The following is a 24,169-nucleotide window of genomic DNA, read 5'->3' on the forward strand; positions in this document are numbered from 1 at the left end:
AGTGAAATAACTGGAAGAACCTTTTGAAAGAGATTGAAAAAAAAACAACCTTCCAGTATAATTTCATGAGCTCCTGAGCACCAAATGTAGGAAGAGTCACAGGAAGAAAGGCTTTGGTATTTCAGTCATGACAGTATTGCCTTGCTTTCCTGTGGTGTCCTTTCTTTTAGCCTTAAAGCCACCACTTCCATCCCTGTTGCTCGTGTTGTTTTATTCATTTCTTGGCAATCGAGTGTAGTCAGAAGGAAAAACAAACAGAGCAGGAAGCCTTGACAAGCACAACAGTCACACGTTCAGCTCGGTGCTTGACCACACTGTTTGTGCCAGGGAGTCCCCATGGTAAATGTTTCCATTGGGTTTTCAGTAATATTTTATTTTAATCTCCTTGGAGAACCTGCCTTTTGTTTTAAGTGCCAGTCCAGCCAATGCTGTCGGTTTGGAGAGGTCATACAAGGACCACAACCCAGCAGAGGCAGGGAATATTTTAAGGAGGAAAAGGGCATTTCTAGAAATTCCCTGCAACTCTGTCTGTACCCTGGGTTAAGGCAGAAGAGTGGCAGGTTTCCCTTGCAGGTCTGCCCAAGTCAGAGCTGCAACACTGGGATTTGCATCAGCAGTGTGAAGGTTTTGTTACAGCTGTGTGGGGCTTGGCTTGCTGCAGCCCTGGGACACTCCTCTGTTCTGGCTGATAATAAATGGGGGCAGAGAAGCCAGTGCTGTTTTATGGGTCCCAGTAATGAATACCAGCTGGGAAAAAAACACAACAAAACCCCCATCCTGCTGACCAGAGAGCAAGTGAGGGAAAGAGAGAATCACAGAATAAACTCAGGAAGAATCAAAGCCAAAATCTGGGTCATCAAATCCCATTTATTGCTACATCCATTCAGATGGCAAAATCCCCTAGAAGCAAATGTGTGAAGGATGCAGTTGCAAGGAGAAACTCAGGAACAGTTTGCTACATGGACAAGCCTGTTCTTGTACTCTTTTGAATAGCACACATGCCAGTAGCAAAGGATGTTGTGCTAATTTACTGCTCAAGGAATGGCAGAGGTCTTCACCATAATTTTTAGAGTGCTCAGTTTCTTGCAGACTTTCAGGTGTTTGTTTCTCAGTTACATGCAGGTTCCTATTTAGTCTCCTCCTTGCCTGGGTACAAATTCTTGCAGGGGCTGTAACACTGGCATGAAGCAAATTTTCAGTTTCCTGTTTTTGTGAGCAAAAACAAAAACTTGCCTTTATAACGTTCCCTGCTTTTTATTATTAAATTTGTATTCCTACTTACTGACTAAGAAATGGAGTAGTTGGGGTGCAGAGAAAATACTCCCTTTTTCAGCAGAGGCATAAATTCACTCATGTTGACCAGAGCTTTGCATATGCAGGCATTTAATCTCTTGCACAGTTTTTCTCCTGTGATCTGTCTTTTTAAAGCAGGAGACATTAATCCTATGAGTAAAGTTTGTACTACAGTGGATCCCAAGTGGCTTTTCCTCTCTGATTGAACCTTTGAACCTTTACACCCCAAAAATAAGAATGTAAAATCCTTCAGAACACAATTCCAGGATCAGTTAATCGTAAAAAAATACTGCCAACAGTAGATGTTCTTAAAGTAGATATTCTTCTTCCTCATTGGAATAATAAATAAGCTTCAAGTAGTTTAATCTTCTTGCACCTTTTAAGTTTTACTCCCACATTTTCCTGTTTTCTAAAGTATTTTTCTACTATGTTGTGGTTGTACAAAAACAATGTGAGGTCTTGACTGTACAGGAAGCTCAGTTACCATGTGTCACCCACTATCCTGTTAAAGCCACTGCATTTGAGAACAAAATTATTTGCAGAACTGGGGTCTAAACACACTAAACACACAAGGGGCCCTAAACTATTATTTTGCATGCCTCTATGTGTAAAATTGAAGTACAGTGAAGAATTATAGAATCGTCATTGTACTTCAGTCCTGTCTCATTTACTGTTTGTGACAAGAGCAGGCAAAACATTTCCAGCTGAATTTTAAGTTGGAAATGTAGCTGTTAAAAGAGTGGGGTAGAACTGGTCTCACTGCAAGGACAAGGCTGAAAGTAAAAAAAAAACTTTCCTTGTGTGGTCAGAATGCCTAAGGAAAGCCTGGTTTGAAGTATTTTTGTCTTATTTTCTCCTTTTTATTGTACCCTAGAGCTGAACAAAGATAGTAAACTGTGCCCTTAGCTGCAGTAAAAAACTGGAGGTGTCAGTTCCCAGGAAGTGATGACTTCAGTGCAGAAAGCCTTGGTTCTGTCCATGCACATCAGATAAACTGTAAATGTCTGTGTGCAGCCCCAAAAATGAACTGTGGTTCCCTCCACTGCTTTACACTTTGGTTCTTTTTGTCAGAAATGTTACTCACAGTGACCCAAATGCTCGAGTTGAGGCAGTGCCTGCAGAGTTGGCTGGGCAGCTGAGCACCCACAAGAGCCTGGTGGCTCTTTTTGCATCCTTACCATGAACTCACAGTTCCTTTGGTGAGAAAGAAATGCTCCCTGTGGTGCCTTCTCAGTGTAAGCCTGAAAGGAGGAGGTCCTGGAGGAGGGAGGACCAAGGGATGCTGTACAAGGGGGGGATCTTTGTTTTCCTTTGCAGAAGCTCCAGCGTTTCCTGCATGGTGCTGTGGTTTTGCTGGGGTCAGGGGGCCGGAAGGGTGCAGGGCAGGATTAGTCCCTGCAGCCTGTGAGAGAGGAGGACACTGGTGCCAGCATCCCTCAGGATGAGGGGGTTGGGGTAAAGCATTCAGTCTGTGCTGAGCATGGTGTAAAGACACTGCTGAAATGGCCACTGGCCTTCCAAGCTTCTCTTAGCACTGAGTCCTGATCACTAGCACAAGTGTGGGGATTCTCTAAAGGTTTGTTTTTCTATTTTCTGTTCACTTCATCTTCCTTGTCTTGATTTTCCTGGGAAGTGGTCCTTAACAACAGCCTGAGCTCTGAGTGTTTAGAGGGTTCAGACTCCTAACCTAGATCCAGGTGCCAATTTGCTTGATCACTTCTCTGCAATAACAAACTCTATGTGTGCACAGTGCTTGGCCCCACACTTGGAATTTAGTCAACTTTGCTAATTCTACTTCTAAAATGCTTTTTGTATATTGCTGCCATAGTGTTGTACAAGTCTTTCCTTTGCCAGTTTTGGCTTTGTGTCTTGCAGCATTCTAAATTTCTTCTCTCCCTGTATTTGGAGTCCACTTGTGCCTCCTGCTCTGCAGGATGCTGTTGTCCTCACTAATTGTTAGGGCTCCAGTCACTTCCAGAATCTACACAAAATATTCTCTAATTATTTGCAGTGGTCTTACATTCTGTACTACTGACATCATTAAAGTAGGAGAATAATTAACAAATCTCAATTTAGGGCTTCAGCATTTGTTCTTACTTTCAGACCAGGGACTGAATCAGGTTGACATGTTGCCTCTTTGAGTGTAGTACATCCTTCCCCTAGAATAGTTTTGATTATATTGATTTAAATAACAGTATCTTAGTTTTTATAGTCCCTATAAACTCAATCTTATTGGTACAATTGCTAAGTATACATGAAGCCTACAAAACCCTTCAGTTTTACTTATTCTTTAGAGGGCTTTGATGCTGGAATTTGGAAAGGAGATTTTTGTCCTCCTGCATGAACCAGTTGTCTCCTTGAAAAAAGGTTCAGTTTGAAATTCAATTGTTCAGATAAGTCTGTGGAAGTTTTAGAGCATTCTCTCTGGGCACAGATAAGAAATATCTAAGTATATTTCCTTCATGTCTTTTTAATTATGTTAAAAAATTCTTATGCTTTTTGGTGGCAAATTGTTTTTGACCATTTCGTTATATTAAAATCTAGTATAAAGTTTATTGAAATGAAATTTAATTCCATAACATACAGGTAAAAAGTCTGTCTTGTGTTATAATGTCCACATATACATAAAATACAGTGTAAATAGCAGAAAATCATCAAATATTGTCTAACTGAAATATCCTGAAGATCTGCACTCCAAATGTTTTTACAGTTTTTCATTGCATGCAAAAAGAAGAAAATAGAAAAGGAAGTTTGTTAATTGCATTTGTAGCAATTTCATATTCTGATATGTCAGCATTCTTCTTGAAATTGAAGGTTTTTGATAAATTCTGTGGTCAGCCAAGATTATTTATAATATATTTATTCCTGCTTTATTGCCTCAACATCTACTGGAGGAGCAATTGATTCTCATTAAGATATAAATAATATGTAATGCATATATAAAAGGATATTACTCCATTTAATTCAGAGTAATCAGTCCAAATTTGTGTCACTGAACCATCATTAGCTGACCTTGAGATTAAACACATTTTTTGGTAACCATACAACATTTTTACTTCTGGTATTCCTGCCATTATCAGTGAACTGAATGAGTGTTGGGAGATTAAATACATTCTGTAGTGTGGATTTTGAATACTTACCTGAAAAGGTGTTGGAGAGTGAAACTTGATAAGTGATGCTCTAATTTGCAAGAAGTATGTGCTTTTTGACTGGCAAAGAACTTCACCATTTTGGGTTTTTTTAACATGGATTTACAGGCTAACCTGTAATTTTCAGTGTTTTTGTAAAACATTTTGAAACCTGGGTAAAAATTGCCCGTAGGCAGCGTTAAGGGGGAACTGGAAAAGCCAAAGGGCATCTCTGCCCACTCAAATATTTCAGACTTATGTCACCTTGTTGAGGCATGCATATTTACGTCACTCTACATGCCTTTATATTTTTTGATACCAAGCCTTTTGACCTTTGGGAGTGTTGAACTGTTCCTCCATTGGCTATGACCTGGCTTCACACTGGGAATTTCTGGCAGCTGTGCTGAATATGGCCAAAAATGGGTGATGGCTGGGAGTGATGATTGCAACATTTCTGCTGTTGCTGCAAACAGTCTGTGCATGTATCTGCACGCCTGTGTGTTTTCACTGTTTTAATATCGCTGAAAGAGCTAAGACATTATTTGAATTGCTTTGGGGCCACTGAGGACAAGAGCAGGACAAGAAAAGAAATCAGAGTATGGAAAAAACCCACCCCTCATGTTAAAATGTCAGCCCATCTTCCCACTCTCCTTTCAGTGATTAATGACAGAGGCAAAGGCCCCCTGACATTAAAGATCTGACCCACACCTGATTGAATTCACAGAGGAGTTTTCAGTCTTTGAGCTGGATGGCATTTCATAGGGGTTTAATATTTTGTAAGGTTTTGGTTCAGTATTTTATAATGCAGCAAGGTCTTTGTATCACTGCTTTCTGTGAAAACAGACTGGTTATAATATAAAGTACCTGAGTGACCTGAAGCACTGGTAGAAACTAATGATTCTGTCTGTAACTTTTCTTTATTGCAGGCTGCAAACAGTTACCTGAGGGATCAGTGGTTCCATTCTTTGCAGTGGAAGGTAAGTTCTGTACTTCATCATCTTCCTTCTCCAAGAGTACTTTTTAGAATTCCCTGTTTGTTCAGTATCAAGGCCCTGAATGGATAAAGTCTTTTCTTGCAGAAACCCTACATCAGAACATGTCTGCAGTTTTAATATGTCTGTGTCACTAATGAAGTGGACAAATTAACTTGTTACACAGCCCAACTTTTTCAACATGTGACTGGCTTCAGAAAGTAGATAGGCAGTTAATTTACATTTCAACAGAACAGAGATGGGATGGTTTTAGTTTTGTGCTGTGAAGTGTAATATGCTATAGAGACTACACCTCATCGTATCCTCTGGACTCTTGGGATATTTTGAGGTTTTTTGTTTGGTTGTTTTTGATTTTTCTGAGAAGCTAGGGAGAAAAAGTGTTTTTAGAGTTGTTTATTGTATGTGTAACATCCATCAGTGATGCATCAGTCTGTGTTTATACTTTAGGATGATTTGGAATTAAAGGCAGTTTCCATTTCAGAGACCTCCAGCCCTTTCTTATTTTTCAGTGGAAACAATGGACTGGTTGCCCTGAGCAGGGAAAGTGGATCACAGTGACAGCATTGTCTCCAAAGCAGCACATTCCTCATTGAAAACCATAGCTGCTGACCTTTGGATGGAATCTGTATGGATCTTTGATGCAGTTAGAAATGAGTTTTGGCCAGATGCTGGGTATGGTTGTCCTCCCCTGCCTTGCAGTGGGAAACTCAAGCAGCAGTTTTCAGCTCAGGACTTGTCTTCAGCAGGGTTTCAGTGGAGTCAGCCAAGTTGCCTGTGCAGCTTATCAAGATTTCAGCCTGCTGACAGCAACCATATGGAAAAATATACGGAAGTCCCTCCCACCAAACTGGTTTTGTTGTAGGTGTATTTGATAGTTGCAAAATAGTTGTGTGGCAAAACTACAGTGTTGATGTGCTTTGTGTGGCCATCAGTGTCTGGCAGAATTGTGTTCTGAGCAGTTCCAGGCTCTTATCAGCAAAAGCCAAGTGTTGAGATCTCCTTTCCCAGACCACTGGCAAAGTCTCCAGCCTGTCACCCTGATTGCCCAAACGAGAGTGGGACAGCAGTGCTGATAGCAGAAGGCTGGGTTGTGCTGTAGCACTTTATTTTGGCCTCTTGACAGTATCATTAACACAATACCCAGCCAGCCTTGATTTCTTTGCAACTCCTGAGGATAACAAAGCACTTAAAGCATGCAGAGGCATTATCTCCATGTGGCCATTATTTTCTCTCCTGCTTTGGCAGGCAGGGATGATCAGAGAAACCATGGATAGAAATGATCATGGAATTTCTTTTTCCCCTCACCCCTCAGCCCAGAATGGGTTGTGGTACCAAAGTGCTGGTGGCTCATGCCCACTTTGTTCCTGCAGTGAGGGGAGAATTGGGGTTGGAGGTGCAAGTCTAGAAAACATCAAATAAGATGTGGTAAAGATGCAACATGGCCCTACCATTCAACCCATCAAATAAATTCTTAAAAAAAAAACCCAAAAAAACAAAAAGGAAAAGAAAGAAAGCAAGCCAGGCTAGACAGAGTGACCTGGCTTGCTTACATGCCTTTCAGTCATGGAGAAGGAGCTTTGCTCTGTGGGAGTTGTTTTTAAAGGAGCATTTCTTAAACTTTCCAGTGCTTCTGACCCAAGGCGCTCATTTTGGGAAACTCTGAGTAATTTAACTTGGTGCAAAGTAGAATTTATTTTTGCTTCCCTGTTTCCCTCCCCACCCCCATTAAATTTGTTTCTGAAAAACAAGTGAAACATTATCTTGATTTGAAAGCCCTTTCCTTTACCAAGAATAGCAAATAGTGTTTTCCCATAAGAACAGTGACAGGGTTTAGTCACTGCCCAGGTACTTGGCACTAAGAAATTCCTCTTTGCTAAAATGGAGGTAATTTAGGTTTTGTTTTTTTGTTGCTTAATAGTTGAGAGGAAGAGCACCTGGTAGCTTTCTGCTCTTTGGCAGGCTTAAGTGAGTTCCCAATGGGCTGGAGAGCCAGGACAAGCTGTCAGTGTAGGAGGGGAGTGAGGGAGTGCAGTTGTGTGTCTGCCTTAGTGAAGTTTATCACTTTACTGGCACTGGAGCCTATGACTTTAAAAGCCAGTTACCAAGGTTCATCTCACTCCATAATTTGTATGGTTTGATGATCAAGCAGGTAGTGAGGGAACCCACAAAAACCAGGAAACCTATTCTTCTGCAGTGGGGCATTTACACAAAGCGCCAGGTGGCAGAGAGATCACCACAGCTGTATTATAATTGGGTGGTTGTGCTGATGAATGATATATTTGTCCAGTGGTCTTACAAATAATAGGTCAAAACATTTCTGTGGGATGTAGAACACAGATGCAAACTGGTGCAGATAGCTGTAACAGTTGTTCAGAGGAAAACATTCAACAGAGATGATCTTGCTATTGTTTGTACTTGTGTGGTGGGAGCATTTAGGGAGCCCAGCTGAGCCCCAGTGTACTTGGCACTAGATTTAAGTTTAATTTTCTCCTGCCCTGCCCAAACAAGGCTGAAGGAATCCACTGTACAAACAGCAAACTGATATTCTGAGAATTTCCAGCAGTGGGGATTGCCCTCTCTTAAATTACAGTTATGGGAGCAGATTCATATTCTGTCAGTGTCCTTTTGACTCTTTTTCCTCTGCTTGAAGCCTTGGGAATCAGATGCTGCATGTACCCTGAGCTACATGGGAAATGGGTAGGAACAGTAATAGCTGTGTCTCAAATATTTGGTGAAGCTCTTTAGGTTCAGGCACACATTTTGGTTTTGTGAGAAGGTGCTAAGGCCTGTGAGAGAGCTTTGATGTGGTGCAGTTTTAAAGTTTTAACATGCTGTGGGAATTCAATTTGCCAACCGGCACTCTGGAAATTATTTTTGTTCTAGAGACAAACACGGAAATAAAAATCAAGAATAATTTCTTCCTGCGACCCAGAGAATAATAAAAGAGATGGTACAGATTAACAGAAATAAAAGAGAACCAAACATGTAATTATCCATGCTTTAGATCCAGCTCCAAGGGGTTTTATGTGTCATCCAGCTAACTAGCTGTCAAGATGCTTACAGAGCTTTTTAGTTGTGTCTTTTTCCTTGAATATTGATGTCAGCAGGGTGTAGGGACAGCACAAGTGTTCCTTATGTGGTCATCTTCTCTTTGGGTTTTCCATTTCAAACCCTCCCACTAAGGGTTACTCATAATTCCTCATTTAATCTGGATATCAGTGAGTATCACAACTCCTAAAGGATTATTGGCCACCTCAGCCTATTTTTAGAAATCCTGATTTCCTTCAGCTTGTAGCTAAGCCAAACCATCTTTGTCCAGAGAATAAACAGAACATGTTAACAACTCTCCAGGTCCTCAAACATAAATCATTAATCCATTGTGTAAGGAAAGTTCCTCTCAGCCAGGGAGGTTGGATTGAAACCATGATACATAATCTTGGGTATGTGGAAGCTGATAAGTCATAACAGCATATCAATAAAGATAACAGCACTTTCTGTGGGTATGCACAAGAGAATAACACATTGCTGGATCCAGGGCAGATACAATGGCAACCAACCACTTCTGCAGGGGATGGATACAGCTAAACTTGGCTTTGAGAGATACTGGGACTAGTAATTTTGGGAGACACAAATAAGCAAATACATACTCTTGGGATTTTCACAGCCCGCATCAATCTACTTTGTTGCTTGCTTATGTGTGGCTCTCTTTGGGCTAAATGCACTTTGTGTGCATTTGTAGTGCTGAGCACTGAGAGGTCCCATCCTCTGTAGAAAACCTGTAGCCCCATTACACCCAGTGCTAAAAGTATTAATCATTAAAAGGTACACTTGACTAATTTAGTATCACGTTGCATTTCAGTTAGAAAGACATCAGTGAGGTTTTTTCCCCCAGGTGTACAGGTATAGATTTACATTTTTTAGTGGGAATTCACCTAAGTTCATGCAGGGCATGTTGCATTTTTTTTTTGTGCTTGATAGTAAGCCCTGAACACTGCCCTCATTGTGGGGTGAGTTGCTCGTGTTTTCTGGTCAGCTGGGTGATGCAGCAGTCAAGCATGTCAGTTGACAGCCTTTGGGGGAATGTCCTGAACTGACACAACACAGAAAGAACAGAGCCAGGTCTGCAGGAAGGCATGAAGCATGACTCAATCTGAGCTTTGTGTGCTTCTGACCTGGATGTTACAGAAAGGCTTGCCTGTACCTTCTCTTTCCCACTGATGCTTTTAAGCAGTGCCCATGTGTCCCCTAATGAGTACTGCTGCTTGGTCAGGGAGTTTACACATCTCCTAGCAGGGGCAGTGCAAATGTGTTAATTGTAGGATTGTTTAGGTTGGAAGGGACCCTTGAACATCATCTGTTCCTCTCTCCACCCATGCCACGCTTGTCCTCATGCAGTGCAGGCCTTATTTGAGGTGGTAGGAGGCTGCTGAGAGCCTGTGAGCCCCAACCCAGGCACATGAACCCAGCAGTGCTGGGCTGAGGAGGGCAGCCCCCTCCCCACCCTGCTCATGCAGCCCAGCATACGTGCACACCCCTGACCTGCAGTCACATTACCTTTTGTTTTAAAAGTCATTTTCAACCCAGACTCCATGTTTTGAATCCCATGAATTAGGAAACTGGAACAATGTTGTCATTTGGGATTTGCAAACATTTTGCATTGAATACTAAAACGAGCGATGTTGGCCTTCGTTCAAAAACTTTAATTTTGGATTAATACTTCCCTGGTTCTCATAGGGATTGTTCTATCTCTGTCTTCAGGAAACAGATACTTCCATGCACAGGCAGCCCTTTAAATTGCAAAGGGATTGACTGTCAAATAAAGTCATACTTGACCTGAATGATTATATGCTCTCTGGTCTTTACTGTGACCAGGTTATGAAGTTCTTGTTAATTAGTATTTTTTTATGCAATAGCCATGGGTGAGTATCAGTTTTTGTATCAAATGGTGAATGTTCAGAGTGAGTTACTCTTCTTTGAAATTTAAAACTGCAAAATAATAAGTTAAGAGCAACTGTTCTTGAAAGTGTGGTAAAGCCTTGCTTGTGTAAAGCACCTTTACGGCTTTGTCACCATGGTAATGATTAAAAATAGTGCTGATACAGGAGTGGGGGTTATATAGAATTTAAATGATGGCATTAAAGAAATTTACAGCCTTAAATCTCAGTAAATCTTGCCTTAAAACTGTGAGATCTGGGAAAAAAATCACATTGGATATAGTTAAAAGGGCCAGTGTGTTTAGTGACCTGATTTATGATCTGAGAGAGGAAGATTTGGTACCCTGTGACAATTCCACAGCCCTGTGCTCTACTGCATAGTGAATATTCTATTTGAAGAGCTCAGCAGTTCTTTGGAGTGGTAGTTCTGGGCTTCAGGCCTCTCCATGGTGGTTACTCAGCACACAAAACCATAACTCTCTTGGCTGCTTCTTTGCTTTCTTTAACTGAAACATTGAGGTATTTTCACAGAACAGAGAAGATTACATTTTCTTTTACTTTAAGGTAAAACAATAAATAATTAGGATACAATTAGGCCAACAATGGCTTTTTTATTCCTTTTTCCTTTTGTGTCTATGTGCAAGCCATGATGGGAAGCAAAGATGTGGAATTAGGTTTTGCCTTTCACAGCCCCAGGGTTTTGGGAGCATTGTGGGCTTTGATGACACACTGGTTTTGGACAAGCAGGTTTATTGCTTGGACAGATAAAAGGCAGCCCACAAGTTTTTGGCTGATAGTTGTTCTCTTCCTCTGAAATGCTTGGGTACCAGCTATGGGAGACCATGAACAGTTATTTAAGATATCCTACCTTTCCTCTGCATCATGGTGCTGTTCCAGGCCAGACTTTGTAGGGAACAGATGTGGGGTCCAGTGGTGTGTAAATGGATCTTTGTTGTCAAGAAGTGAGACTGGTGCCAGTCTGAGCTTTCTGCTGAGCATAGTGAGACCACTTTTCAGTTTTTGATGACTCTTCTCATGGTGAAGTTGATGTTTGCTGTCATGGTTTGTTCTTCTTTTCTCTATGAAAGGTAACATGAAATGCAGCTGTGTGTACCTGCTTTTCATCTGGTGATTGAAAAAACCACCCTGTTTCTTATCTGAACAACCTCATTGCAAATTCAGGAACAACATAATGGAAATCTTGTCATACTTAACAGCCTTTTATTTCCATAACATTTATTTTTTGTAGTTAAGCTGGGAGGATGTCTTTTTGTCTTTTTTTTTGCTTTCTTTTTTGGCTTGAGATGTCTTCATGAGCACATGAAGTCTGTTGCCTCTCTCATTTTCCAGCACGAGTTTGACAGTCTCAGGCCATCTGTTATCAGAAGTCACTTGAAAATTCTTGGCCTTGTTTTCTGTTTCTGGGATCTCATTTTGCTGGAGGTAGCTGTGCTGCCATAGCAGAAAGGCACGGATCTCACTTGGGAGGTAGAAATGAATAGATGAAAAACAGACAAGATGTTGACAGAAAGTTTTTCCTTCTATTCATTTTATGAAATGCTGGTTATGTTTTAAGAACTGGAACAGGTGGAGTGGCTAGATTTTATTTTTTTTTTTAAGCTTTCACTGCCTTTGCACTGGGAAAATACCTCACTCTTTCTGGGGGGGCCACTGGAGCAGGTTCCTCCCAGAAGGAACATCTGCAGCAGTGGCAGCTGAGCACGGGCTGTGCTCTGTGTTGGCCTCACGTGAATCACTCCAGATCTGGGAGCTGCATGTCCAATGTCAGCACAGCACTTTGTCCAGCCCAAGGAGGCTCTCAGCAGCATGCTGGGATGCCAGCCTGGAGCTGGGCTGCTGCTCTGAGCTGCCCTGCCGTCATCCAGCCACAGGCACACGAGATTTGTGCACTCCTAGCTGCCTCCTTTATTGCCAAAATGGCCTTTTTTAAGGAGGCAGAAGTCAAGCCAATTCATGGCCTGGTGGTGAAATTTGAGTAGAAACTAGATAGTTATTTTCTATCTTGCTTTAGCTAAGTCAGGACCAGCTCTAAATTTTCCCCTCTAGACTTGGATGCTATCCTATTCAAACTAATATTAGGTCTGAAGATAGAGGGGTGTCAAAAACAGCTGAATAAACAGGTCAGCTTCTTGTTGTGTGCTTAGGTCTCAGTTCTGAAGAGGAGCACATACAATTGCTGGAATATGTTGTTTCTCAGGAATGCTGAGCTGCTGGCCAAGAGGGAGCCTCAGGTTTTTTGCTGGTGAATTGCTCCTCTGCATTATTCCAGGGCTGACCTTATGACTAATTCTTTGCAATTCAGGATTTTGAGGTCATGGTGACCAAGAATTTCACCAAATTACACCTTCTTATCTATAGCTGTCATAACATAGAGCTGCACCAAAATTATTCTCTTGTTCAGGTTTCTGGCTGCAGAAAAATCTGGTTTTAGGAGATCTCTTGTGGAGACAGGACAAGACTGGTAGGCTTTCCCAGGAGTGTAATTATCCTCCTTGCATGATGCATTGGGTGTGAAAACCTAACTCTGGGAGATGACACATGCTAAGTGCCTTGTTAAGCTGCTGCCTTGGGGCCCAGTTCTGCATTCTGGCTCTTATGAGAACTCTTGGTGTCACAAGACCTCCGTGACCCTGAAGGGGCAAAGGGTATCTAGGAGTTGTTTTAAATTTCTCTTTCCTTTCTTGCACAGTTTTGTCCTTACATTATAGTATACATAATGTATTAGGGGATTATAAAACTGCTGCTAATACCCAAAGAAAACTGTAAAGCAGTATATTGCAAGTGTCACAGCCTGCCCTAGCTCTTGCTGTAAGCCTCATGTTCATCTTTTCTGTCACAGCTCCTTGTCTTTTTTTCCTAGAACACTGATGGTTTTAAAATTAAAAAAAAAAGTATCTGAAAGCCAGTATATCCTTCATTCGCCTCTTTCAGAATTCAGAAGCCATTGCATTGCAGATATTCCCCATCTCCTGGTTTCTGGTGCTCTTTGCTGTCTTATTTAAGATGGGAATACTGGATCAGGCTGTGTGAGCAGAGGGGAGATCCCTCAAGGACAGCAGGGGTGTTGGGAGTGATTCTGAGCATGAGGTGGGCAGTGGTTCTGGGAGCACCCCAGTGATCTCTGCTTCTCAGCAAGGATGTGAGTCTTGGGATCAGAAAGCTGGAAACTGTGAGTCTTCATTCAGTCTTGCACATCACTTAGCATTTGTGCCAAATAGAAGGAAAACAAGGAAGTTGCAGGGATCCAGGGGCGTTTTGGTAGGCTGAAGAGTTGCAGGAGGTTTGGGGGTTTGTGCTGATGTGGCACAATAAAATGCAATATGAAAACAGGGAACAAAGTGATGGGAATGTTTCAGATGCAAATGCTGCTCTGAAATTGGGCATCTCCCTGTGAGAAACTGGAAAATACAGTGCTCCAAAGCCCATAAAGAAATACCCTGCTTTTCTGAAGTCCCTTTTAAGATGCTTGCAAACATCTCATCAGCATCCAGTCCCTGCTCTCCCTAAGGCTCTGCAGCAGCTCTCTGACACAAACATGTTCCTCGAGCCGTGCACATCTCTCTTGCTGACGACATTGATGATGCAGGTGCACAAGAGAGAAGCCCATTTCAAAGCCATGTATGGTGTTGAGGAGCTAGAAAAATCAGCAAAATAATACATTTGCCAAGGAGGGGAAAGTGAAACAGGTGGGTAAACGTCCATTTGGAAGGTTTTGCTGACTGGTGAGAGGGGAGGAGAGCAGAAAAAGCTGAGAGTGTCCACTGCCAGCAGTAGAGAGTAATAAGGAAAAGGGATGACGTGGCTTTTTAATACATTTTGCATATCCGGGAAGAAATAATTGCTTTGTGTACTCCTTGGGGCTACCTCAGCTTACTGGAATTTCCCAGAAAATGAAAGGGGGATAGATTATCTTCCTGAGGTTATCTTTTGTTAGCAGTTACTACAATGTGTAGCGATAGTAGCTGCTTACTCCCAGTTGGAGGTGGTTTCTCAGGTGGCGAGTCCTTCCCATCAGGGTTCTCACATGCCTGAAAATTCTGGCGTGTGCTGTGCAGCCTTGCAGGTGAGGCCACCACGTCCTGTGTTCCAGTGGGTCACCAGCTCTCTCATGCCTGAGTGGGATCTGAAGGGTGCAGTGCCAGAGCAGGGGGGCTCTGCACAGCAGGTATGCCTGGCTCTGCTCCACGGTGGCCTTGTGCGCTTTGTGCTTTGCCAGACCTGGTCAAAGTGCAGTGATGATAAGATTGTGCCTGCTCCCTTTTTTTTTTTTCCTACCCAGTATCTTTTCTCTGCAGTGGCCAAGTCATTTATTCCCACCATAGGCTGAGAGCTGGTGGATGCCAAGGCTCCACAGACACAGCCATCATGTGTAGAACATAAAGGGCACGAAGATAAAAGGAATTAGGAACCTGGATCAGGATGTCAGAGGCATTTTATAATGTAGTCATTAACTGTAGGTCTCTGCACAGAAAAGCACACAGCAAGGACCACACCTAGATGGCACTTACTGTCACAGTGCCTTGTGGCACCTGTGCTCTGTTTGCTGCATGTCAAAATCCACAGTCACACTGTGTCTGCTGTGCTTTAGTTATTTAATACTACTTTTTTGCCTCTGTGCACTCAGTGCAGTTAGTCCACTGAAGGCTTCAGAAAGTGGGGAGTGTTCCTGTTTTTTTCTAGTAGTCTGCTTTATTTTTTTTTAAATTTTCTGCTAAAAATATTCCTGCTTTTTTCTAGTAGTCTGCTTTATTTTTTTTTTAATTTTTTTTGAATTGGACATTATTTTTATATTATATTCCTGCTTTTTTCTAGTAGTCTGCTTTATTTTTTTTTAATTTTTTTGAATTGGACATTATTTTTCTGGCTCTGGGTCATGCTGCAGATACAGGAGCAGGTCAGACTCACACCTCTGGATCTCAGAACACTGAGATCCTGATGTACTGACAGTGGCCATGAGGGGCATTTGCTGCTCTGGAGAAAAGGGCCAAAGCTGCTGCAGGGAGCAGTGAGGTCCTGCAAGAGGAGGAAGCAGCTGTGTCTGAACATGTTTGAAACCTTCCTTCTGCTAATGAGTCAGAGGCTGTTCAAATCCTGTAGCTTGAGCAGGGTGTCTGGCTCCTGCCCTGTTGAGTGAGGCCAGCAAACTCTCGGTGAAAATTTTTCTCACTCGTTCTGCAGGAGATATTCAAGTAACTCAGGAGGGTTTGTAAACTTCCTCCTCACCAGCCTGCAGTTAGGGCAAACCTTTCCTGCATGTCTGGGACAACTGTGTTGATAAACTGTTTGGAAGTTTGTTCTCCTACCCAAGATAAGGAAGAAAAAATGTTGTGTGACTTCTGCGTAGTAAAAAAAAAAACCAAACCAAAACACCCAAATGCTCATGGGCAAGATATTTTAAAATATTTCTTCATTTGGGGAGATGTCACATGGAATTTTCAACCCGAGACACCAATGCTTTTTGCAAGCAGGGAGTGGCTTGTGCTTCTGCTGGAGTATCTGCAGTCATAGTGAAATTCCGCATAGCCAAAGCAACGTCAAAAACAAACCCCAGCTTGGCTCTGGTACGAAAAATACGGAACAGCAGTTGCTCTGTGCAGGATGAAAGCTGATGTTTTGCCAACCTGAAGTGTAAAGCTGGTGCTGGAACTGGGGCCTGAAGAATGGGAACGTTTGCCAAAAGGAAATGGAAGCAGGGATGGAGGGTTTCGGGGAATGCATCAGCGTCACCCATGCCAAAAAACGTCTCCCCTGTGGACAGGTCTGATTACAGCAGTAACCACATTAGCCCAGGCAAAGTGCAGCTGGAGCCACCGCTGGCTTTTTGCGTTTTCTAGCTGGGTTTAGGGCATCTCAGATGCAGGAATGAGGTAGAGTTGGGTTTGGCTCGACCAGCTGTGTTCCTGCATCTTACAGAGACTTGAGGGCTGTGCAGGGATTTGAGGGAAGACAGGGCACCAGCAGAAATAAAGCCCAGTTTCTTTCCTTGGTAGTGGGGAGGTCAAGGATGCCAAAGATGACCTCTTCCCTAGAAGGAAGCCACAATTTTTAAGTTTCTTTCAGTTTTTGGAGACACACGCTGCATTTGCATGCAGGTTTGTCTTCAGTGGAGCTCATGAATTTCATGGTTTAATTATTCTTCCTTTCCCTTGGGTAAAATAACCTTCCTGTTCCATCCTCTCATCCCCTGTTGTTACTGAAGGATCTCTTTGCAGCACTGTTGAGCACATCAGAGAGCAGAAGCCCAGAAGGATAGGCAGTCAGTTGACAGCTGTGTGCAAAGGAGGAGGATGGAGATAGATAGATATATATATATATAAAAGATATGTCTTATTATATCTATATTATTATATCTATATCTTATTATATATATATATAAGATATATCCCAAAGAACTTGCTTTGGGAGCAAGTTCTTCAGTGCATTAATGTTGCAGCTGCCCAGTGTCATGCTGAGAGGTGACCGAGGAGCCTGGCCTGTCACCCCCCCTTTGTCCTGTGTCCACTTTGCACTTCTCCTGGTTCAAGCAGGAATGTGTTCTGTCTCTGTTGCACGCCTTTAAAATTGTGTTTATTTCAGCATTCTTTTCCTTTGCAGTGGTACTGTCCCAGTGGTACCTGAGCAAAGGACAAACCCTGTGCCTGGGGGAAGAGTCTGTGTGGTTGTTCCAGCTCGTGCATCAGTAACAGCTGAACCCACGTCACTGCTTGCTGAACCCATTGAACTCTGGCAGCTCTGGAATGGAGCTGACCTGAGCCTTGGGGGGGGTCTGGAACAGAGCTGACCTGAGCTTTGGGGAGTTCTGGAATGGAGCTGACCTGAGCTTTGGGAGGGTCTGGAATGGAGCTGACCTGAGCCTTCAGGGGGTCTGGAACAGAGCTGACCTGAGCTTTGGGGGGGTTCTGGAATGGTGCTGACCTGAGCTTTGGGGGGGTTCTGGAATGGTGCTGACCTGAGCTTTGGGGGGGTTCTGGAATGGTGCTGACCTGAGCTTTGGGGGGGTTCTGGAATGGTGCTGACCTGAGCTTTGGGGGGGTTCTGGAATGGTGCTGACCTGAGCTTTGGGAGGGTCTGGAATGGTGCTGACCTGAGCTTTGGGAGGGTCTGGAATGGTGCTGACCTGAGCTTTGGGAGGGTCTGGAATGGAGCTGACCTGAGCCTTGGGGGTTCTGGAATGGAGCTGACCTGAGCTTTGGGAGGGTCTGGAATGGAGCTGACCTGAGCTTTGGGAGGGTCTGGAATGGTGCTGACCTGAGCTTTGGGGAGTTCTGGAACGGAGCTGACCTGAGCCTTGGGGGTTCTGGAATGGTGCTGACCTGAGCTTTGGGGAGTTCTGGAATGGTGCTGACCTGAGCCTTGGGGGGTTCTTGCCTGGCTTAGTGAGATCTGGAGACACTGGTGGAAAAAACCAGGGTAGACTGAAAAAGGTGGTGGCCGGAGATGGTGAGATGGGGAAGCACAGCAACAGGGTATCAGCGTTCAAGTTGCTGCAGGCACAGTGCCTGCCAGTGGTGTTTCTCCTTGGGGCACCAGGATCCAGCAATTGTCTTGGAGGCCTGAGGGTCAGAACACTTCAGTTCGGCTCTGTTCCTGCCTTGCCATATGACATCAAGAAAATCACCTTGGTTTTCTTGCTCTTTCTCTGCTTCTTGCTTTTAATTATGTAGACTGTGAGCTGCTCAGGGCAGAGAATGTCACTGGGTGTATTTACTCAGGCTGTGGATTCACAGGTGCCAGTCTCAGTGTAATAAATAATGGTGATTTTACCAGGATCTTTTTTATATGAGTTGGCAAAAAACAAAGTGTTGTTTAGACCTTAACTGAGTGAGAATCAGAAGAGCTTATCCTATAATATTTCCCTCCATTTCTCTGGCCTGTGTCAAGGAATTTATGGGAAAGTGAGACTCAACCAAGGCAGTTGCATTCAGAGAAGCAACTGAAGCACAGATGCACTTCAGCATTTTGCACCGGGTAGAATGAAATATGCAAAAAATGCTGTGAAATATGCAAAAAATGCTGTGACCTGAAAATATGATGGAGAGCAAAAGTTTGCTGCTGCTGTTTTACAGCATATCTCTATTTTAGAGAGCAGCACATTAGTCTTTCTGTACAGAACTTTCAGAAGGTCAGGAAGAGTTTGATTACTGCAGCATGAGCAGTTTGAAGTCCCTGGTTTAGAAAAGTTTCCATAATCTCATCCCAGCCCCAGCCCCTTGGCTGGATTGGGACTTTCTATGGACTTCGTCTTTTCAGGTAAGTTTCTTTTTTTTTTTTTTAATATTGGTAAATGTTGCAGGCAGGAACATAGTTCCAAAAGCTCTCAGTGGATTCAACTGGTGATTTAAGTTCATCTCTGACTAGCAGGGAAAGTTCTATTAGCAGCAAGTTAACCTTAGGTATTTTTCAGAATACCATGAAGTGATACCTGCTAATATTAAAAACAGAATATGGGTGTGGCCAACTTTTGGGATGCCATGCCCTCTTTGTTTGCATGAAGATAATGAGTTTAAGGTCAAAATACTAGCAGGTGATGCTGTAGAATTCATGGTGCACCTGGGCTTTGTAGGACAGGCCAACATGTGTGTTGGACATCGCCAGCAACTCTTCCTGTTCCTTGTTACGCAGCGTTTGAACAAAATGTTCTGCTGCAGCGGAGAAAACCTTTCCAGAGTCTGCTCTCGGTGTTGTTTTTATCTCTGCAGATTTGCATCTAGCAAGAGGCACCTCCATTTTACATAAGCACTGTCAACATCAAGTGTAACACCAGCCTGTGTCACCCGTCCCCGCAGTGAGCTGGGGGGACCTTTGTGCGGGAGCCTGACCTTTTCCCTCTTGCTGGAGCTGCTCTGGTTGCTCAGCAAGAAATAAACAATTGCTGGCACCCACAGCCCTCCAGGGCAGTGCCCGTTCCTGCAGGAGCTGCAGCCTGTCCCATTCCTGCAGGAGCTGCAGCCTGTCCCATTCCTGCAGGAGCCCCAGCCTGTCCCATTCCTGCAGGAGCTGCAGCCTGTCCCATTCCTGCAGGAGCTGCAGCCTCTCCCATTCCTGCAGGAGCTCCATCCTCTCCCATTCCTGCAGGAGCTGCAGCCTCTCCCATTCCTGCAGGAGCTGCAGCCTGTCCCATTCCTGCAGGAGCTGCAGCCTCTCCCATTCCTGCAGGAGCTCCATCCTCTCCCATTCCTGCAGGAGCTGCAGTCTGTCCCATTCCTGCAGGAGCTCCATCCTCTCCCATTCCTGCAGGAGCTGCAGCCTGTCCCATTCCTGCAGGGGCTCCAGCCTGTCCCATCCTGCAGGAGCTTCAGCCTCTCCCCCATCCTTCTGGTCCCATTCCTCCCTGCTAAAGACTCAAATGATCCTTTGCAGGCTGCATGTGGTAAAGGGGGAAGAGAGCTAGAATTTAGCAGGCTCTTCAGCATTAGGGATGGCCATTAATTTTCTTTATGTAATGAAATAGTATTTGCTGATGGGAAGACAGGTTCCCGAGAGTACAGAACGTTCTCTGGCTGGCAGTGGCAAAGCAAGGATGAAATTTTGTCATCAAAAAGGCTAACTTCATTTTTCCCTTTTTGGATCAGGTGTGGTCACTGCTTTAAGATGTTCCTAACATGAAAGGTCTTGCTAGGGCTGAACAAGGCAAATGTTCTATGCTGGCTGATTTTGTGCATTAGAGTCCATTTTCCTTAGCTGTTGACTACATCAGTATTATCATTCTTGTCCAAGAAAGTGGTGTATGAGCAAGGGCTACAAGATGAGGCTATTATAGGCTAGAAAAATATACAAAGACCTTACTTAAAAAAACTCAAAGTTTCCTAGGCTCTCTTGAAGTTTCTTTTGACAGCAGTGTTCAAAGGCTTTTGAGCACTGATGGTAAAAATGACTGCTTATAGATTTTTGTCACATTTCCTAGCTAAATAACTTTAGAAAAGTAATTTTTCAAACATGGACTTCAGTACTTTCCTCCTGTAAAAGGGGATTGAGACTTAAGTCTTGGAGTTTTTGCAAGACTTAATTAATTAGAGTGATTTGGGAATGAAGGATGCCCTGTCCGTGTCACTTATTCTCCTCATTCTGCTTCTTCTGGGTACTTAATAAATTCAGTGGTTTTGCATTTAAAGTCAGCATGGCAAGATTTTGGAGTGACACTGGCTGTGTGGCTCTGGCTGGTCAGTAACTAGGAGGGTCAAATTCCAAGCTGGCATATCTTATTTTCACTCACATAAATTTTCACAGGAGCTTTTAGTGAAATCCCCCTAGAAACTGGATTCCTACCCTGGTATTTTTCTTGTTCAGGCTATTAATGATAAATGTTGTGTGAATTTTTTCAGCAACTTTAGGGCATCTTTTACAGCTACATCCAGGGGGAGTGAACTCCTGGACTGACATTCTTGTTCTCCATGTGGGTCTTTACCAGGCAGCTTTGTTTTTCAGCTTGTTGAGTGATCGTTGCTCCCTGCTCTGGAGCCAGCACAGGTAGAATGGAGCAGATGGCTCAGTGTTGCCTAAGTGCTTGCTGAGACACAGCAAATTGCTTCTGTAACCCACTGATAGGTTTCAGGCTTTAATTGAGGCTTTCAGCAAGGCGCTCAACAGTGAAAAGCATTCTGCTGAGAAAAACAGCACTGTAACCGTGGCCAAAGGTTCAGGACAGCAGAGTTCAACCCTCTTGGGGATGGCTCCTCTGTTTATTTATTTATTTTCTGCTGCTTTCCCACCATCATTCAAGACTCCTGTAATGCTGTTCACAGGCTGCAGCTCAGTCTGTCAGTGCCACTCAGGCCTTTGTGCTGGAAACGTGAAGCACACACTGATAAACTTGGATTCTGTGCTTGCAGCAGGCTTGGTGTGTCTGCAAAGGTGGCTGTCCCCTGATGCTCCCCTTGAGTCCTTGCCTGCCCTGAGCAGGAGCTTTGGTTGGTCCTCCCTGCATGGCAGTGGGTAAAGCTCCTGCTGTCTTCCCTCTGATGTACGTCAGCATCATCAGCATTCTGACTTTTAATGGGCATCTCTAAAAGGGAAAGAAAACCTCCCTTCCTCCTCCCTCACTCCAAGCAAGACTGGATTTGACAGCAAAAGAAGGATATTTGTGGTGGAGTTGTCTAAGCAGCGTCCTGTTGGGCAAGAGTTCCCTTCAGCAGCTTCCCCTTAGGCTGGAGGAGCTGCTCTGAAATGAGTTGTAACTCACCCAAAAAGGGGCAGCCCAGAGAGGCAGGGATGCAATAACCCAGTGGTCTAACTCTCATCCTCCCCCTGTCCCCACATTTTGTCAGCTTCTAATTCTGCTTTGACTTCTTCACAGTACAGGGCCAAGGAATAGGTTTCAGCATTGGAAATGGTATCTCTTGAGCCAGCTTGGTTTAGTGTCCTCAGTTAATCAGAAAGGAGTTGTTTCCAGTTTAAAAATTGTCTAATAAGTCAGAAAGTAGTTGTTTCCAGTTAAAAAACCATCTGGGTGACTTTAAATTTAATGCTGGAGTGGGTCTAACAAAAAGACCCTAAATAAAGGCACTACATGAAAAAGAGAAATTAAATTCTATGGTTGAAGTTTCCTAAAGAGTCCAAGAAATCTGTGATGTAGAAGTAGTGCTGGTAGCTTAAAATCACCATAGGATTCTCTCTGTCCAAGGAGCTCAGAAGAACAAAGATTTTTGTGCAGTTTTGAAATCCCAGCCACATTTGATAATGTCTGCAGCATGTTTTTATGTTCCTTTAGCTTTTCAGTGGCTTAAAATGCACTGGAAGTGTGAACTAGACTGCCAATGTGCTTTTGTACTTGGCATGAATTTAATTAAAAAGATAATTGGATTGCTTTATCAGCCTTGACGTGTCAGCCTAGTGCCACTCTCCTCTCCCCCCTCTAACAGTGCTGACAAACCCAGTGCATGTGAAATCTGTATTTTTCTGCATTGTTCTCTTCTCCTGTGTTTCAGGTGGGGGTTCAGAGGTGACTGTTTGCTGCAGAGCAGTAGATCTGCTCCAGGGTGGGAAGGAAGTGGCTGATAAGCAGAGAGCCAGCGTGCTCAGATGGTTCCTGCTGGGGCTGCCCTGGGCCAGCGTGGGGGAAATGCCAGGAGCCACAGAGCTCCAAAGCCAAACAAAGCACACGGGCCCTGTGCAGAGTCCCTGCCTGTGTTACACTCATGTACAGCCCAAAATGTGCAGCTGGAATCTGCAGAGCTGCACAAAATGGGCAGTTTATGTGATTTTCATGGAAATGCTGCTGAGGAATGTAAGATCCCTTTTTAGCGCAAAACTCTGATGTTTTCACGTAAACATGAATGCCCAGCCAGTGCTGTTAAATAAACCTGAGCATGTGTCCAGACTTCTCAACATCCCTTTTTGCAGAGGACCAGGCTCCTGCAGAGAGGGGAGTGGAAGGGAACGTGAACTAAACACAAGTGGGGTCCTGACAGTTGCTGTCCCTCAGTGCAGAGCTCCTTCCCTGCCTCTGGCACTGCCTCCACGCTCTTCTGCAGCCCCTCCTGGCTCTCATGTGCCCCTCGTGTTGTTTTCAGATGTGATGTTTGAGCACTCATCATCATTTCCTTGAACTTGTAGAGTGCCACCAAGCCACCTCTGGGAATTTGGGTGGGTGGGTTTTCTCTAAAGATTGCTTTTCATAATATAAAGCAGCCTCTGCTGCAGTAGTTTGTGGTCACATGGCTGCTGAGGAGTAAGAGTTTTCCTCTGCTTATCCAGCTGGTCTGTGGATGGGGCAGTTGATGAAACAGCTTGGACATGGTGAGGGGCATGCAGGGAACTGGGGCAGATGGGGTTAGACAATCAGGCATGCTGTTCTTGAGAGTGGAAATGCTGTTGTGTGGAAGATTTGGAGACTTATAAGTTGGCTTCTGTTACAGCTGGAGGATGCCATCATGACTTTTCAGGCTCCTTCAAGACAGAAGATGGTCTATGAGATTTCTTTTTGCTTTGGTAAAATTGAAATGAATTCTGAATATGAATTCACATTCAGAATAAAGGATCTAGAAGAGTGATGTTTTGATGGCCTCTCTCTCTCTCCCCTTGCTTAATGAGTATCTTAAAAAGAACTTAAGCTTTAGAAACAGTTCAGTAGCAAGTATCTATCTGTTGTTAGCCTGAGGAAGGTGTTTGCGAGAGGAGATGGTGAAAAGAAAGATGCTCTGGAGTTAAAAAACTCATTTTGAAATGAAAAGAATCATGGTTTTTCATTGCTTCCACAGAAGAAACTGCTTTAAACATAAAAGGTTTTCTTGTCCATTTACGAGTACAGTGTTTCAGCCACCAGAAAAGGCGCAAAACTCAGCATACAAAGCAGCCCCCTTGGGCAGTAGGAAGCACAGCTGCATTCAGGGTGTTTATGGTGGTGTCAGTGTGGCCCTCTCATGTGTCTTGCAGAAGAAGATTTACAAGTACAAGAAGGTGCTGAGCAACCCCAGCCGCTGGGAGGTGGTGCTGAAGGAGATCCGGACGCTGGTGGACATGGCCCTGACGTCCCCGCTGCAGGACGACTCCATCCACCAGGCACCCCTGGAGATCGTCTCCAAGCTGCTCTCAGAGGTACCTCAGCTGGGCTCCTGTCAATTCCAGATGAGAGACAAACAGTTAAAAGTTTGGGGGTGGGTTTTATTTTAACTTGGGCTGTCAAAATTCTGCCTGCGAGTCTGCTTGTGACTTCTGCTCACTTGAGTGGAGTTTGCACTTGCTGGGGAGAAGGAAAATTTGACCCATGTTACGTGGATTTCTGGAAACAAAACAAGCCCCATTTATCTTGTGTTTGTTGGTTTGGGTTTTTTGGTTGGTTGGTTTTTTGTTTCTTTGGTTTTTT

At 43.8% G+C, this 24,169-nt stretch overlaps 1 protein-coding gene across 1 annotated transcript in view; it reads left to right on the forward strand.

The window, feature by feature from the left end:
- The window catches only part of CMIP (c-Maf inducing protein), a 131,583-nt gene that overhangs the window by 72,541 nt on the left and 34,873 nt on the right, over positions 1–24,169 (forward strand). The window contains exons 3-4 of the mRNA XM_066557399.1: positions 5,348–5,398; positions 23,740–23,901. Of these exons, the coding sequence (XP_066413496.1) occupies positions 5,348–5,398; positions 23,740–23,901 (213 nt within the window). The remainder of the gene's footprint in view (positions 1–5,347; positions 5,399–23,739; positions 23,902–24,169) is intronic.

This window comes from Molothrus aeneus, chromosome 11, assembly GCF_037042795.1.
Source record: "Molothrus aeneus isolate 106 chromosome 11, BPBGC_Maene_1.0, whole genome shotgun sequence".
Classification (NCBI taxonomy): domain Eukaryota; kingdom Metazoa; phylum Chordata; class Aves; order Passeriformes; family Icteridae; genus Molothrus; species Molothrus aeneus.